General features: G+C 51.3%; 1 protein-coding gene across 1 annotated transcript; it reads left to right on the top strand.

Annotated features, from left to right (window-relative positions):
- Positions 1 to 1,248: 1,248 nt before the first annotated feature.
- Positions 1,249 to 3,756, top strand: CH25H (cholesterol 25-hydroxylase). Its single transcript, XM_026504084.4, has one exon. The coding sequence runs from the start codon at positions 2,389 to 2,391 to the stop codon at positions 3,199 to 3,201; it is 813 nt and encodes a 270-aa protein (XP_026359869.2). The 5' UTR covers positions 1,249 to 2,388; the 3' UTR covers positions 3,202 to 3,756.
- Positions 3,757 to 11,015: the final 7,259 nt, after the last annotated feature.

Here is an 11,015-nt window from a genome sequence, read left to right as displayed (position 1 = left end):
GGTGAATTGGAAAGAACCTTAGAGGAGGGGAAGACTGAAGAGGAGCCTAGAGCCAACAGGTTGTCTACGTGCTAGAAACTCACCAGCAAGGGAGGCCAGGGGCCTGCACTGTACCCAGCTCTGCTACCATCTAGATATCCCAGCAATTAGAAAATCCACCCTCTTCACATTTTTGCATTGCCTGTCAAGAAGCTCAGAGCTGTTTCTGAACCTTTGTCTCATCAATACACAAGCAGAATATCATAATACTCTTAGCACACTGAAGTTTTAAAGAAAACAAAGCTGCAGTATAGCCAGAGGGTAGAGGCCCCAGAGAATGGGCTTCTAGGGAGTATGCGTATCCCATTAAGGGTAGTTAAGGGACACATGCCATCTAGACGCTGGGTGAATCCCCGCCCGCGATCCCAGCTCCCATGTAATTTCAGGCTGGGAAAAGTGTGGGCTCTTCCTTGCTTCTGGAAGGTAATAGCTAAATATGAACGTTGGAGCCACCCAACACCTGCCTAGAATTATGAAATGGTTTGTTATAGGGTGTGTGTATAACAGCTGATACATTATTAGATATTAATAACCATTATATTTTATGAACTGGCTTATGATATAGGTATGTACGTAATACTTTATATATTGTTATATTTCTAGGTCCATATACTGGTCTCTATTTCTGTCATCTTTGTTTTTTCCTCCTAATATGTGGCTGTACATCTTTTATTTCTCTTTATGAGATTCTGATTTTAATTGTTAACTTCCCTGGTTCGTTAGGTAAAACGTGGAGCACAAATTGAGAATCATATGCGTCTTCCGTTGCACGTTGGCTGTGTGCCAAGCACCCCGCTTTTGCTTCTGTAAGGCCACAGCGCTAACAGCGATGCCGCTTCTGGGCAGCTTGGGGTTCCGAGCCCTGGATGAAGTCGCTTCAAGTGAAACACTTAGCTAATGCCTAGCTGGCATTATAGTATTATTATTGTTGTTGTTGTTTTCCATTTCAATGCTTGAAATAACCTCGTGCGATGGCTACTCTTACTTTCCTTTGGCGGGTGGGGGTAGGTGGGAGGCGGACAAGAAAATGCAGAGCCTCGGGGAGTGAGGTGCTGGACCCCTATCCTCTAGAGGATTCTTGGGTTGCCTGTGACCCGGATGAGAGGCGGAGGTGGTTTTCTACGCGGTCCCGGCTCGCCCAGTCCTGGCGTCCTGCGGCTCCGTCCCCCGTCCCCCGAGAGCCGTGGAGGCGGGCCGGCCGCGCAGTCCGGCTCTGCGCACCGGGGGCGGTCGTGGGCACGCGGGTTGAGGACCGGCGGCAGCCTGGCCCGGGAAGCCCGCCCAGAGGAGCGCAGTGTGGGCTCGATGTCCTCGGCTCGGGGCAGAGCGTCCCGCGAGGCTGCAGGCACGCACTAGTGCTCCGTGGAGGGACAGAGCGGGCGGCTTGCTGCTTTCACTGCTTCCATCCCAAACTGAGACGTGGCGGCTTTGTAGCCAGGTCTGGGCAGGCTCTCCATGTTAAAACCCAGCGCTTCCCTTCCCCCCCCTTAAGTTGAAGCCTCACAGCCGCGGTCCCTGCCCTGTCGCCGTGCCTCCCCGTCGGGGTCGCTGGTCTGGGCCCTCCGCGCGCGGCGGAGAAAGAAGCGAGTGGCTGCCCGAGTGTGCGCACCCCGCCGGGGGAGTCCGCGCGCACGGGGATCAGGAGCTTGCGGCGAGCCGGCTCCGCTCCGAGACGCTGGCGCCGGAGAGATTCGGGTCCCGCCAGCCGTCCGCTCCCGACCTCCTGCGCAGATCGCCGCCGCGCGCGCCCTGGCGCTCCGCGGTTCCCCTGCGGAAAGGTCGGTGCGCAGCCCGCAGCTCGTTAGATCGGTCGGAGGTGTGCAGACAGAAAAGATCCGAAATACAGAAGGTACGTCGCTTTAAAAAGGTTTTTTTTTTTTTTTTAAATGCAGTGATGGTTGCCTCTTTATGAAAGCACATTTAAAAATACAAGCGATTGCGCGCTGATTGCAAAAGGACCTCTTTACGGTGGTGGCGGAAATATTCTCTATTTTGTTTGGGGCGTGATGATGACAGAGGAATTAGTTGTCAAAATTTGTAGAAACTACACTGAAGATCTGCGCACCATATCGAGTGTACACGGTACAGCAGTTGAAAAAAATTCGGGCCACAAATCTGCGTGCATATACAAAGTTAGTAAGTAACATTGCCTGTTGGCGCACAGAAAAGCCGCTACAGTGCAGCTGTTGATGTACATTTTGGCCACTGAGCGCGACTCCGTGCGATTATTTCTGCCAGCTCTGCCCGGTCGGGAAACCTAGAGGGAGAAGGCGGCTGACATCACTCGGGGCGGGGCCGCGGCGCTAAGAAAAGTCGGCGGGGCCGGAGCCGCCTCGGCACAGCCTCACCATGAGCGGCCGCAACACCTCCGAGGTCCGCATCCTCTGCAGCCCCGGCCAGCTGTTCCTGCAGCCGCTCTGGGACCAGCTGCGGGCCTGGGACTCATTCACGCAGTCGCCCTTGTTCGCGGTCCTCTTTTCCATCACCACGTACGTGGGCTGCTGCCTGCCCTTCGTGGTGCTGGACGTCCTATGCCCCTGGGTGCCCGCGCTGCGGCGCTACAAGATCCACCCGGACTTCTCGCCGTCGGCGCGGCAGCTGCTGCCGTGCCTGGGGCAGACCCTGTACCAGCACGCGGTGTTCGTGCTCCCCTTGACGCTGCTGCACTGGGCCCGTGGCCCGGCGCCCTGGCCCCGCGAAGCCCCCGAGCTGCTGCCGCTGGTGCGCCACGTCGTGTGCTGCCTGCTGCTCTTCGACGCCGAGTTCTTCGCGTGGCACGTGCTGCATCACAAGGTGCCCTGGCTGTACCGCACCTTCCACAAGATGCACCACCAGAACTCGGCCTCGTTCGCGCTGGCCACGCAGTACATGAGCGCCTGGGAGCTGTTTTCCTTGGGCTTCTTCGACATGCTGAACGTCACGCTGCTCCAGTGCCACCCGCTCACCGTCCTGGTCTTCCACGTGCTCAACATCTGGCTGTCGGTGGAGGACCACTCCGGCTACGACTTCCCCTGGTCCACGCACAGACTGTTGCCTTTCGGGTGGTACGGCGGCGTCACGCACCACGACCTGCACCACTCGCAGTTTAACTGCAACTTTGCCCCGTACTTCACGCACTGGGACAAAATCCTGGGAACTCTTCGGTCCACTCACGCCAAGTGACGCGCAGCCTCCCTCCCCGGCCGTGGTAGGGGGGCACAGGGGGTCCTCTGGACCCAGGACTGTGGCAGTAGTGCACTTGACACTTGAATCAGGAGAAACACACCTGAGTTGTTTTGTCTTGGTTTGTTTTGTAAGTAATTTATTACCTGCTGGAGATTTATGGATAAAATCTGATGTATTTTCACAGTCTGATGAAGTAATTTATATCGTTTCTGTATATTGGCGGTTGTATTCTTAAAGTCAAATTCCAGCTCACTTCGATAGCCTTGATTCCTGGATATGTTAGACACTCATCACTGGCATATTTAAATCATCTCAAAAAGGATTTGATTGTAGGACAAGGAAGGTCCTGTGTTTTAAAGTGTTGTAGAAATAGGCTAAAGTGACATATTCTTATGGAGAATATGATCTTTGACTCTATTAGCAACAAAACATGTTCCTGCTGGACAGTGATCACAATTGTTGTGCTTTTTTTCTATTTTTTCATGTAATTGTATATTTATATTGAAAGAAATGTTGTTTGTACTTTAAAAAAGAAAAGAAAGAACAGAACATGAACCAAATGAGTCCTGGCTGCTGTCTCACTGGCATTTAGACTGATCAATACTAAAACCAGAAGAGGGAGCTGGGGCGGCAGGTGTCCTCAGAGCCTCCATCAGCCGTAGAAGGAGAGGAATCTGGTGGTGGGGTGTTTTGTGGGGCATTTGTAGGGGTGTTTTGTGGGGGATTTGTAGGAGAGACAGGGCAGAGGCGGGAGAAGGGGTCAGTTAGTCTGTTTGGGTCTAGCAATTGCACAGAGGGAGAACCACTATTGTTCTGAATGGTTTTCAGCTGATTTCTGCATAACAAGCAGCTCAAAGAATTACCATCTCAAGTTTTAGAGAGATTAACACCGCTCAACCATTTGATTATTTGTAGGAGAGTGGTGTTTGGGGATGAACAGAATTAGTGGAGTGCCTTGCTTTGCAAAACTGGCGGGTCAAGTGTGTGCATGAGAACGGCTGATAGATATAGAAAGAGATTCTGAGTCACCCCTTGTTTCTTATGAATCCATCTAGCCTAAGTGACCATCATACACACAGCTCTGCAACTGGGGATTTTTGGGTTTTCACTTTTCTTAAGTTAAGACATACATGCAAATTGCATACCCCTTTGTCAAAGAGAGAATAAGGGTGAAATTTGGCCCCAGGTCCCTGGTTCCTCATTTGTAAAAGGAGATTGTGTTCCAGATGTTCTCCCAGATTATTTGCCACAGTAAATGTCCCCATGACCGACCACACACCTGTTACCCTTCATGTACCCCACCCCAACCAGCTGCTGCCTAATTGTTTTCATTTTATCTTTGGCACAGGGTTATCTAGGGTAAAGTAAAACCTTGAGACCTATTAGAAAGGAAAGTATAAAGAATGGCAACTTTGCATGTAATTCCAGGCTCATTATATATGAACCACACTGTCCTGGTTAAAGGTGAAGCATCCACCTGGAGACCTGGTTTCCACAACCTGCCCGATGAGAGCCCTGGGAAGCATGTGCGTGCTTTCCCAACCTTCGCCAAGTTGCAGTCGGAATACCCGGCTGCTCCGCTGATTTTCTCACGTCCCCTCCCAATACATGTGTTCTTTTTTTTTTTTTTTTAAGATTTTATTTATTTATTTGACAGAGAGAGACAGCAAGAGAGGGAACACAAGCAAGGGAAGTGGGAGAGGAAGAAACAGGCTTCCCGCCAAGCAGGGAGCCCGATGTGGGGCTCGATCCCAGGACCCTGGGATCATGACCTGAGCTGAAGGCAGACGCTTAACGGCGAAGCCACCCAGGCGCCCCCAGTACGTGTGCTCTCTGGGCTTCTTCACCACAGCTGTATCCTTCTCTGTGGGCAGCGGCTCCACGCCGGGTCTTAAGGATTACACCGATGCACATAAGCGAGGTCCGTGCAAACAGGCCGTCAGAGGTGAGAGGAACATGCGTCCTGGACGGAGTAGGATGAGCGACGTACCGCGCAGAGAAAGAACAGAAGGAGGGACGGGCAGGCCTGCGGTACATGGTACAACTATTAGTTGTTGTGAGCGGCTCCAGGCACCCCCCAAACTGCCCCCCAATCTGCGATAATGACAATTTGTCACAGCTCATTCTCAGAGAATTTGTAGAATGTCTCATGTGGCCTCACGCCATAAGGGAATTTCGCATTTTGGGCAAATTGTACCCATGGAAATCTTTTGGGTTTAGAAACTCTTCCAACTGATGTTTGATCAGTTTCTAATACCTTGGCAGGTGCGGTAGGAGAGTGGAGAGGACGAGCAGTTTTTCAGACAGTTCAAGAGCCTCGTAATAATAAGAGGGAGATGCTTCACATTTGCGTGCACGTTCACACTTTCCACACATTGTTCACTTGATCCTACACCCTCCACCCTGGCCCACGACTTGGATGTGGATGTCCTGGGGTTCAAAGCCGGTGGCAGCAGGCCCCGGGAGGCGTGACGCAGGTCAAGGTCTCTGTTCTTGGTCGCCCTCCCTGCATGTCGGCAGGAGAATGCACGCTGCAGCCAGACTGCCCTGGGGGAAGCTTGACCCTGGGCCTTCACTAGCTCAGTGACTCTGGACGAGTGACTTGGCCTCTCTGCCCTGGCGTCCTCATCTGTGACCCGTGGCTTGCCCCAGAACCTAGGTCACGGAGTCCCCGTGGGAGATTCTGTTACCACGCGTGCAGGGCAAGGTGGGCCGGGGGTCTTGGCTGCCTTTGTTGGCTGCAGTGGGTGCTTCGGGCTCCAGGATGGGAGCCCTGGGACTGCCCTGGGGGACCAGGGCCTCCCATCCACACCCTTGAGCTTTCCCACCTCCCAGGGGACCAAATAAAGCCTGGGTTTTGATTGTTGATCCTGCCTTACCGTGGACGCTGCTTGCCTTGTCCTCCCGTCACAGCCGAAGTGTGGGAGAGAGAAGTCTGTTTGTCTGGTTCTACTCCCTCACCTCAGACGGCCCAGCCCTGCCTCCTCCGTAAGCGTCCACTGCTGGGTCACTGCTGTCTTCCCAATGACCGGACCCAGTGATGGCTTCTCCTTGGTTTTCCATCTTCCCGGCTTTTTTTCTTTTTAAAGGGTATTTGTTTTTGCTAACCAGTCTCTTCACTCCTGCTTGGTTTTAGTCAGGTTTCTGCCAACTGCTCTCCTTCCTAAGTCTCTAGCGCCTTCCGCGGCTCCACACTTGGCTCAGCAGGGAGGCTGGCCTCAGGCTGTTGCTCTTCTTGTTAAAACTTCTCTGTCCTGGGGCGCCTGGGTGGCACAGCGGTTGAGCGCCTGCCTTCAGCTCAGGGCGTGATCCTGGCGTTATGGGATCGAGCCCCACATCAGGCTCCTCTGCTGGGAGCCTGCTTCTTCCTCTCCCACTCCCCCTGCTTGTGTTCCCTCTCTCGCTGGCTGTCTCTATCTCTGTCGAATAAATAAATAAAATCTTAAAAAAAAAAAAAAAAAAAACAAACTTCTCTGTCCTGTGTGTGACGAATGTCCTTTGTAGCAGCTTCTAGTGCAAATGTCAGAGAATCGCTGCTTGCATTCTAGCCTAGCACACGCACGCACACACGCACTGGGATATAGGTGTGCATATACACACTATGTGTGTGTACACATGTGCACATGCAGGTCTGCACACTATTACATGTGCACAGGTGTGCAATTGCACACACTGTATGTATACACACACAGAGACACATACGCACACATATATTACCACGTGCTGGTACACTCGCATATATACATTGTATATATACACACAGTATAGATATTCCCTCCTCTCTCTGTCTACACACACACACACACACACCTGTTTCCTTTTTTTTTTTTTTAAGATTTATTTATTTATTTGAGAGAAACAGTGGGGGGGGCAGAGGGAGAGAATCTTCAAGTAGACTCCCTGCCTAGCGCAGAGCTCGACACGGGGCTCCGTCCCACGGCCCATGAGATCACGCCTGGAGCCGGACCCAAGAGTCTGACGCTTAACCTCCTGAGCCACCCTGGCACCCCCCCCACTACCATTCCTGCCCTGCTTACCATTTATCTTTGCCCTTAGCACTATACTCGTTCTTGATAAATGCTGGTTCAGTGTTGCACAAATCCTGGAAGCTGTGGAAACACAGCTTTGCCATTAATCCTGTCTTACTTCATCCATTCCCTCATCCATCACTGGTCCATCCTGGCTTCCTAACTGAGGTCGTGCTCACAACACATAATCTCTGGTCTAGCGGCGGTCCCAGGCTGCCGAGGAAGACCACCAGGAAAGCAAATGCATCTAACCTGATGTAGTCAGTGCTCCAGTGGTGGGTATTTGCAGGTTGTTAAGAGAGCCTCAGGAAAGGTGGGTCATTTGAGCAACAGAAATCAAGAAGGATTTGGGCACCTGGGTGGCTTCATCGGTGAAGCATCTGCCTTTGGCTCAGGGCGTGATCTCAGGGTCCTGGGATCGAGTCCTGCGTTGGGCTCCCTGCTCAGTGGGGAGTCTGCTTCTCCCTCAGCTTCTCACTCTGCTCTCATACTCTCTCTCACTCTCTCTCTCTCAAAGAAATAAAATCTCAAAAAAAAAAAAAAAGAAAAGAAAAGAAACTAAGAAGGATTTGTATGTGTTCACCAGGCGGAGTGGAGGGGGTCCCTGGCAGAAGCAATAATGCAGCAAGGCGGAGAGGAACGAAGGCACTTGGCCGCTCCAACGAGGAAGGAAGCACAGAGCTCTCTGGAACGAGGAAGGAATGTCTTGCCACTTGGCAAACTGCCGTGCCCGCTCGGCACTGTTTGCTTACCTGCCTCTGCACAGGGTTTGGGAGATGGCATGTACAATGGCTTCAACACCAATGTTAGGGATTGCTTTTATTTGTTGATTTATAAAGAGTACATAGATGAATGAATCGAGAACAAGATTGGCAATGGTATTCCGAGAAGCTCGGGTTGTACTCTGCAGGAGAGCTCCATGGATTTTAAGCAAAGGAGTAATGCGATTGAAGTGGCGGAAGGAGGTCACGGGCAGCAGAGGATGGTGGGACTCGTTCCGGTGAGCGGACCCTTCCAAGCTCTGCTCGATGCCCATCCTGGCTCTGGCTTAGGAACTCCATGAGCGTAAACCAGTTACCCAATCTACAACTCCGTTTTCTCATCTGGAAAACGAGCGTGGTAGGAAGATGTGTAGAGAGCTTAGCACCCTGCTTGCCATAGAGCAAGCACTCTGTGAGTCGCAGCTCTTTTTTACAAACTGTTCCAAAAGCACTATGATGCAGACAGGTTATAATAAGCTTGCTCCAAAACAAGTAACAAGGTAAGGTGGAGAGGAAGAAATGGATTTCTCTTTTGTCAGAAAAGTAACACAGGCTCCTGGAAAAATTTCGAACTAGGGAACAGTGTGCAGTAGAATCATTTCCATCCCCACTCAGGGAACTCCTTTCCACTGAAGATATAATCAACGTTCACCCTTTTTGGGGGCACCAGACCAGAAAGCCAGTCATTCAGGGTCTCTGTGTCTCTCTTTCAGCTAGGATGCATTAAATGGTCTTTGAAAGTTAAAAAAAAAAAAAAAAGCAAGTTAGTGTGAACAGAAATTTTTAGACAAAAGCCCAAGGGCATTTCCTCCCTCTAAATATCTTTTGCTTATTTCCTTTTTCTGTACTTTTTGATCACAACTCAAAACAAGAAGAGAAACTTAAGTTGTCTGTCTTCCCCAGCTTTTATGGGCGGCTTGCTCAGTGGGGTGGCAGAAAGGGCAGGACAAAGGAGAAGCGAGGTTCTCCTCGCTCCCTGCAGCTGGGAGCCTCCTTGCCCCCTCTCCTCACCCCTACAGCCCTTCCTTGGCCCCTGTTTTGGAAACTCCACTGTCTGCCTTCCCTACTGGAGAGAGAGGTCTCTGAAAGAAGAGGCCACGCCCTACAGATCTCTGATTCCTTGGAAAGCGCTCAGTCAGTGTCTGTGGCATGCAGGCTTTGGGGTTTGGAGCCCGGGGGTTTGGAGCCCGAACAGACTGTGGCTGAGCTCCCTGATTTTCCATTTTGTGGGAAACCATGGAGTCCCTTGGGACATCAGTTTCCCTCTCTGTGAAATGGGTGGGGGTTGGGGGTAAACTCAAAGTGGGTTACCTTGGTCCTCAGGCTGTGGGGACCTTGGGAGACAAAGCAGTAGGGTGCTGAGGGAAGAGTGGATGCTCCGTGTGCAAGTGTGATGACGTGGGCCTTGGGTGTGTCAGGAAGGCACTGAGGTGACATGGCTCCCGTCTCCCTCCATCTCTGCCCACCGATGCCGCCTCTCCCCTTCCCCCATCAGCCCTGCCTCGAGGGCTCATGTGGACCTCCTTTCCTTGGAATCCTCTGCTCTGTAAGCCCTGGTTCTTGCCCCCTGCTATGTCTCGGGAGCATACAGGAGGGGAGGGCACTTCCGAGTGGCCAGAGACAGAAGGAGCTGGCCCCGGGGCAGCGAGTTTGCAGAAGGGGCCGGCAGGCGTGCTTGTGCCAGCAGAAGCGGCGAGGATCTGAGCCGCTCCAGAGGAGGGCTCTTCCTTCTTTGCGTGCCAAGGACGAATGCCAAGCCCAGAGCTGCAGCTGGCTGCAGAACTAGAATTTGGCCACGCAGGGCTTTTGAAAGAAGAAGCCTCCTGTAGTTGGGCACTAGGTGGAAAAAAACTCACCCCCTTCCAGGCACTTGGAGTTTGCAGTGAAACGGAAAAGAGCGGCTCCTCCTTGGCAGTGGGTTTGATCTGCCTGAGATCTTGCAGAGCCTGGGGAAGACAGCTCACCAGCAGCCTTGGAGTTTCCCAGGACATTCCACAAAGGCGAAGGCGGAGACAGCCCTGTCCAGTCTCCCTATTTGGTGAATAAGGAAACTGAGGCTCAGGCATGGAAAGTGACTTCTCCTGGGTCACACGGCTGGGCTAGAACGGAAGACCTGTGGTTCCTGCTGGTTCCCTCCTACCTTCGGGGTCTTCAGAGCCGTGGCGGACTGCCTCCTGCTAAGTAACAGAACCCTGGTTGCGTGGTTGCGGACACTGCCTCAAAATTGTTGCAATCACTCGCATGAACACAACATGATCAGCCCTGCTGATTTTTAGCAACTGGAGTGAGGTGTTTATTCCACACTTGGCTAAGATCTATCCCGCCGCATACCTTTGTGGGTAATTGGTGTAAACTTTTATTGTATGCCTGCAAACCCTGACAATTTCTGTTTAGAGAATGTGTAAGAAGGCATCCATATCATGGAGGACAACTAACTCAGCAAGGAGGAATGGGACTGCTTGACCATGCAACAACAAGGATGACTCTTACAACAATTATGATAAGTAAGGGAAGCCAGACAAAAACTGTGGGTACTCTATGGTTCTATTTACATAAAACTTCAGAAAATGCAAGTGAATCCATTGTGACAGAAAGTGGATCAGTAGTTTAGGGGAGGGAGTGGGCCTCAAAGATGCATCACCAAGGGGCACGAGGGAACTTTTAGGAAGGATGGTTATGTTCACTATCTTGATTGTAGTGCTGGCTTCATGGGTGTGTATATATGTGTATATATGTGTATATATGTATGTATACCTGTATACATATGTGTATATATATGTTGAAATTTATCCAATTGTATACTTTAAATATATGTAGTTTATTACACATAAATTATACTGAATAATGATGATCGATCATTTATGAATTTTAGCTTTGGAGCCAATTTACCATGAGAAAAATATGGCTGGGGACTTTATGATAACATCACAGGCACTCACACATCTACACTGAGTCTAAGATCTATCCTTTGCCCATCTGTACTACTGACCTATTGGAAACAGACACCCTCCCAAGGAAGAAG

This window comes from Ursus arctos, unplaced genomic scaffold (assembly GCF_023065955.2).
Source record: "Ursus arctos isolate Adak ecotype North America unplaced genomic scaffold, UrsArc2.0 scaffold_7, whole genome shotgun sequence".
Lineage (NCBI taxonomy): Eukaryota > Metazoa > Chordata > Mammalia > Carnivora > Ursidae > Ursus > Ursus arctos.
The sequence above is the reverse complement of the archived record's forward strand: the minus strand, read 5'-3'. Positions and strand labels throughout refer to the sequence as shown.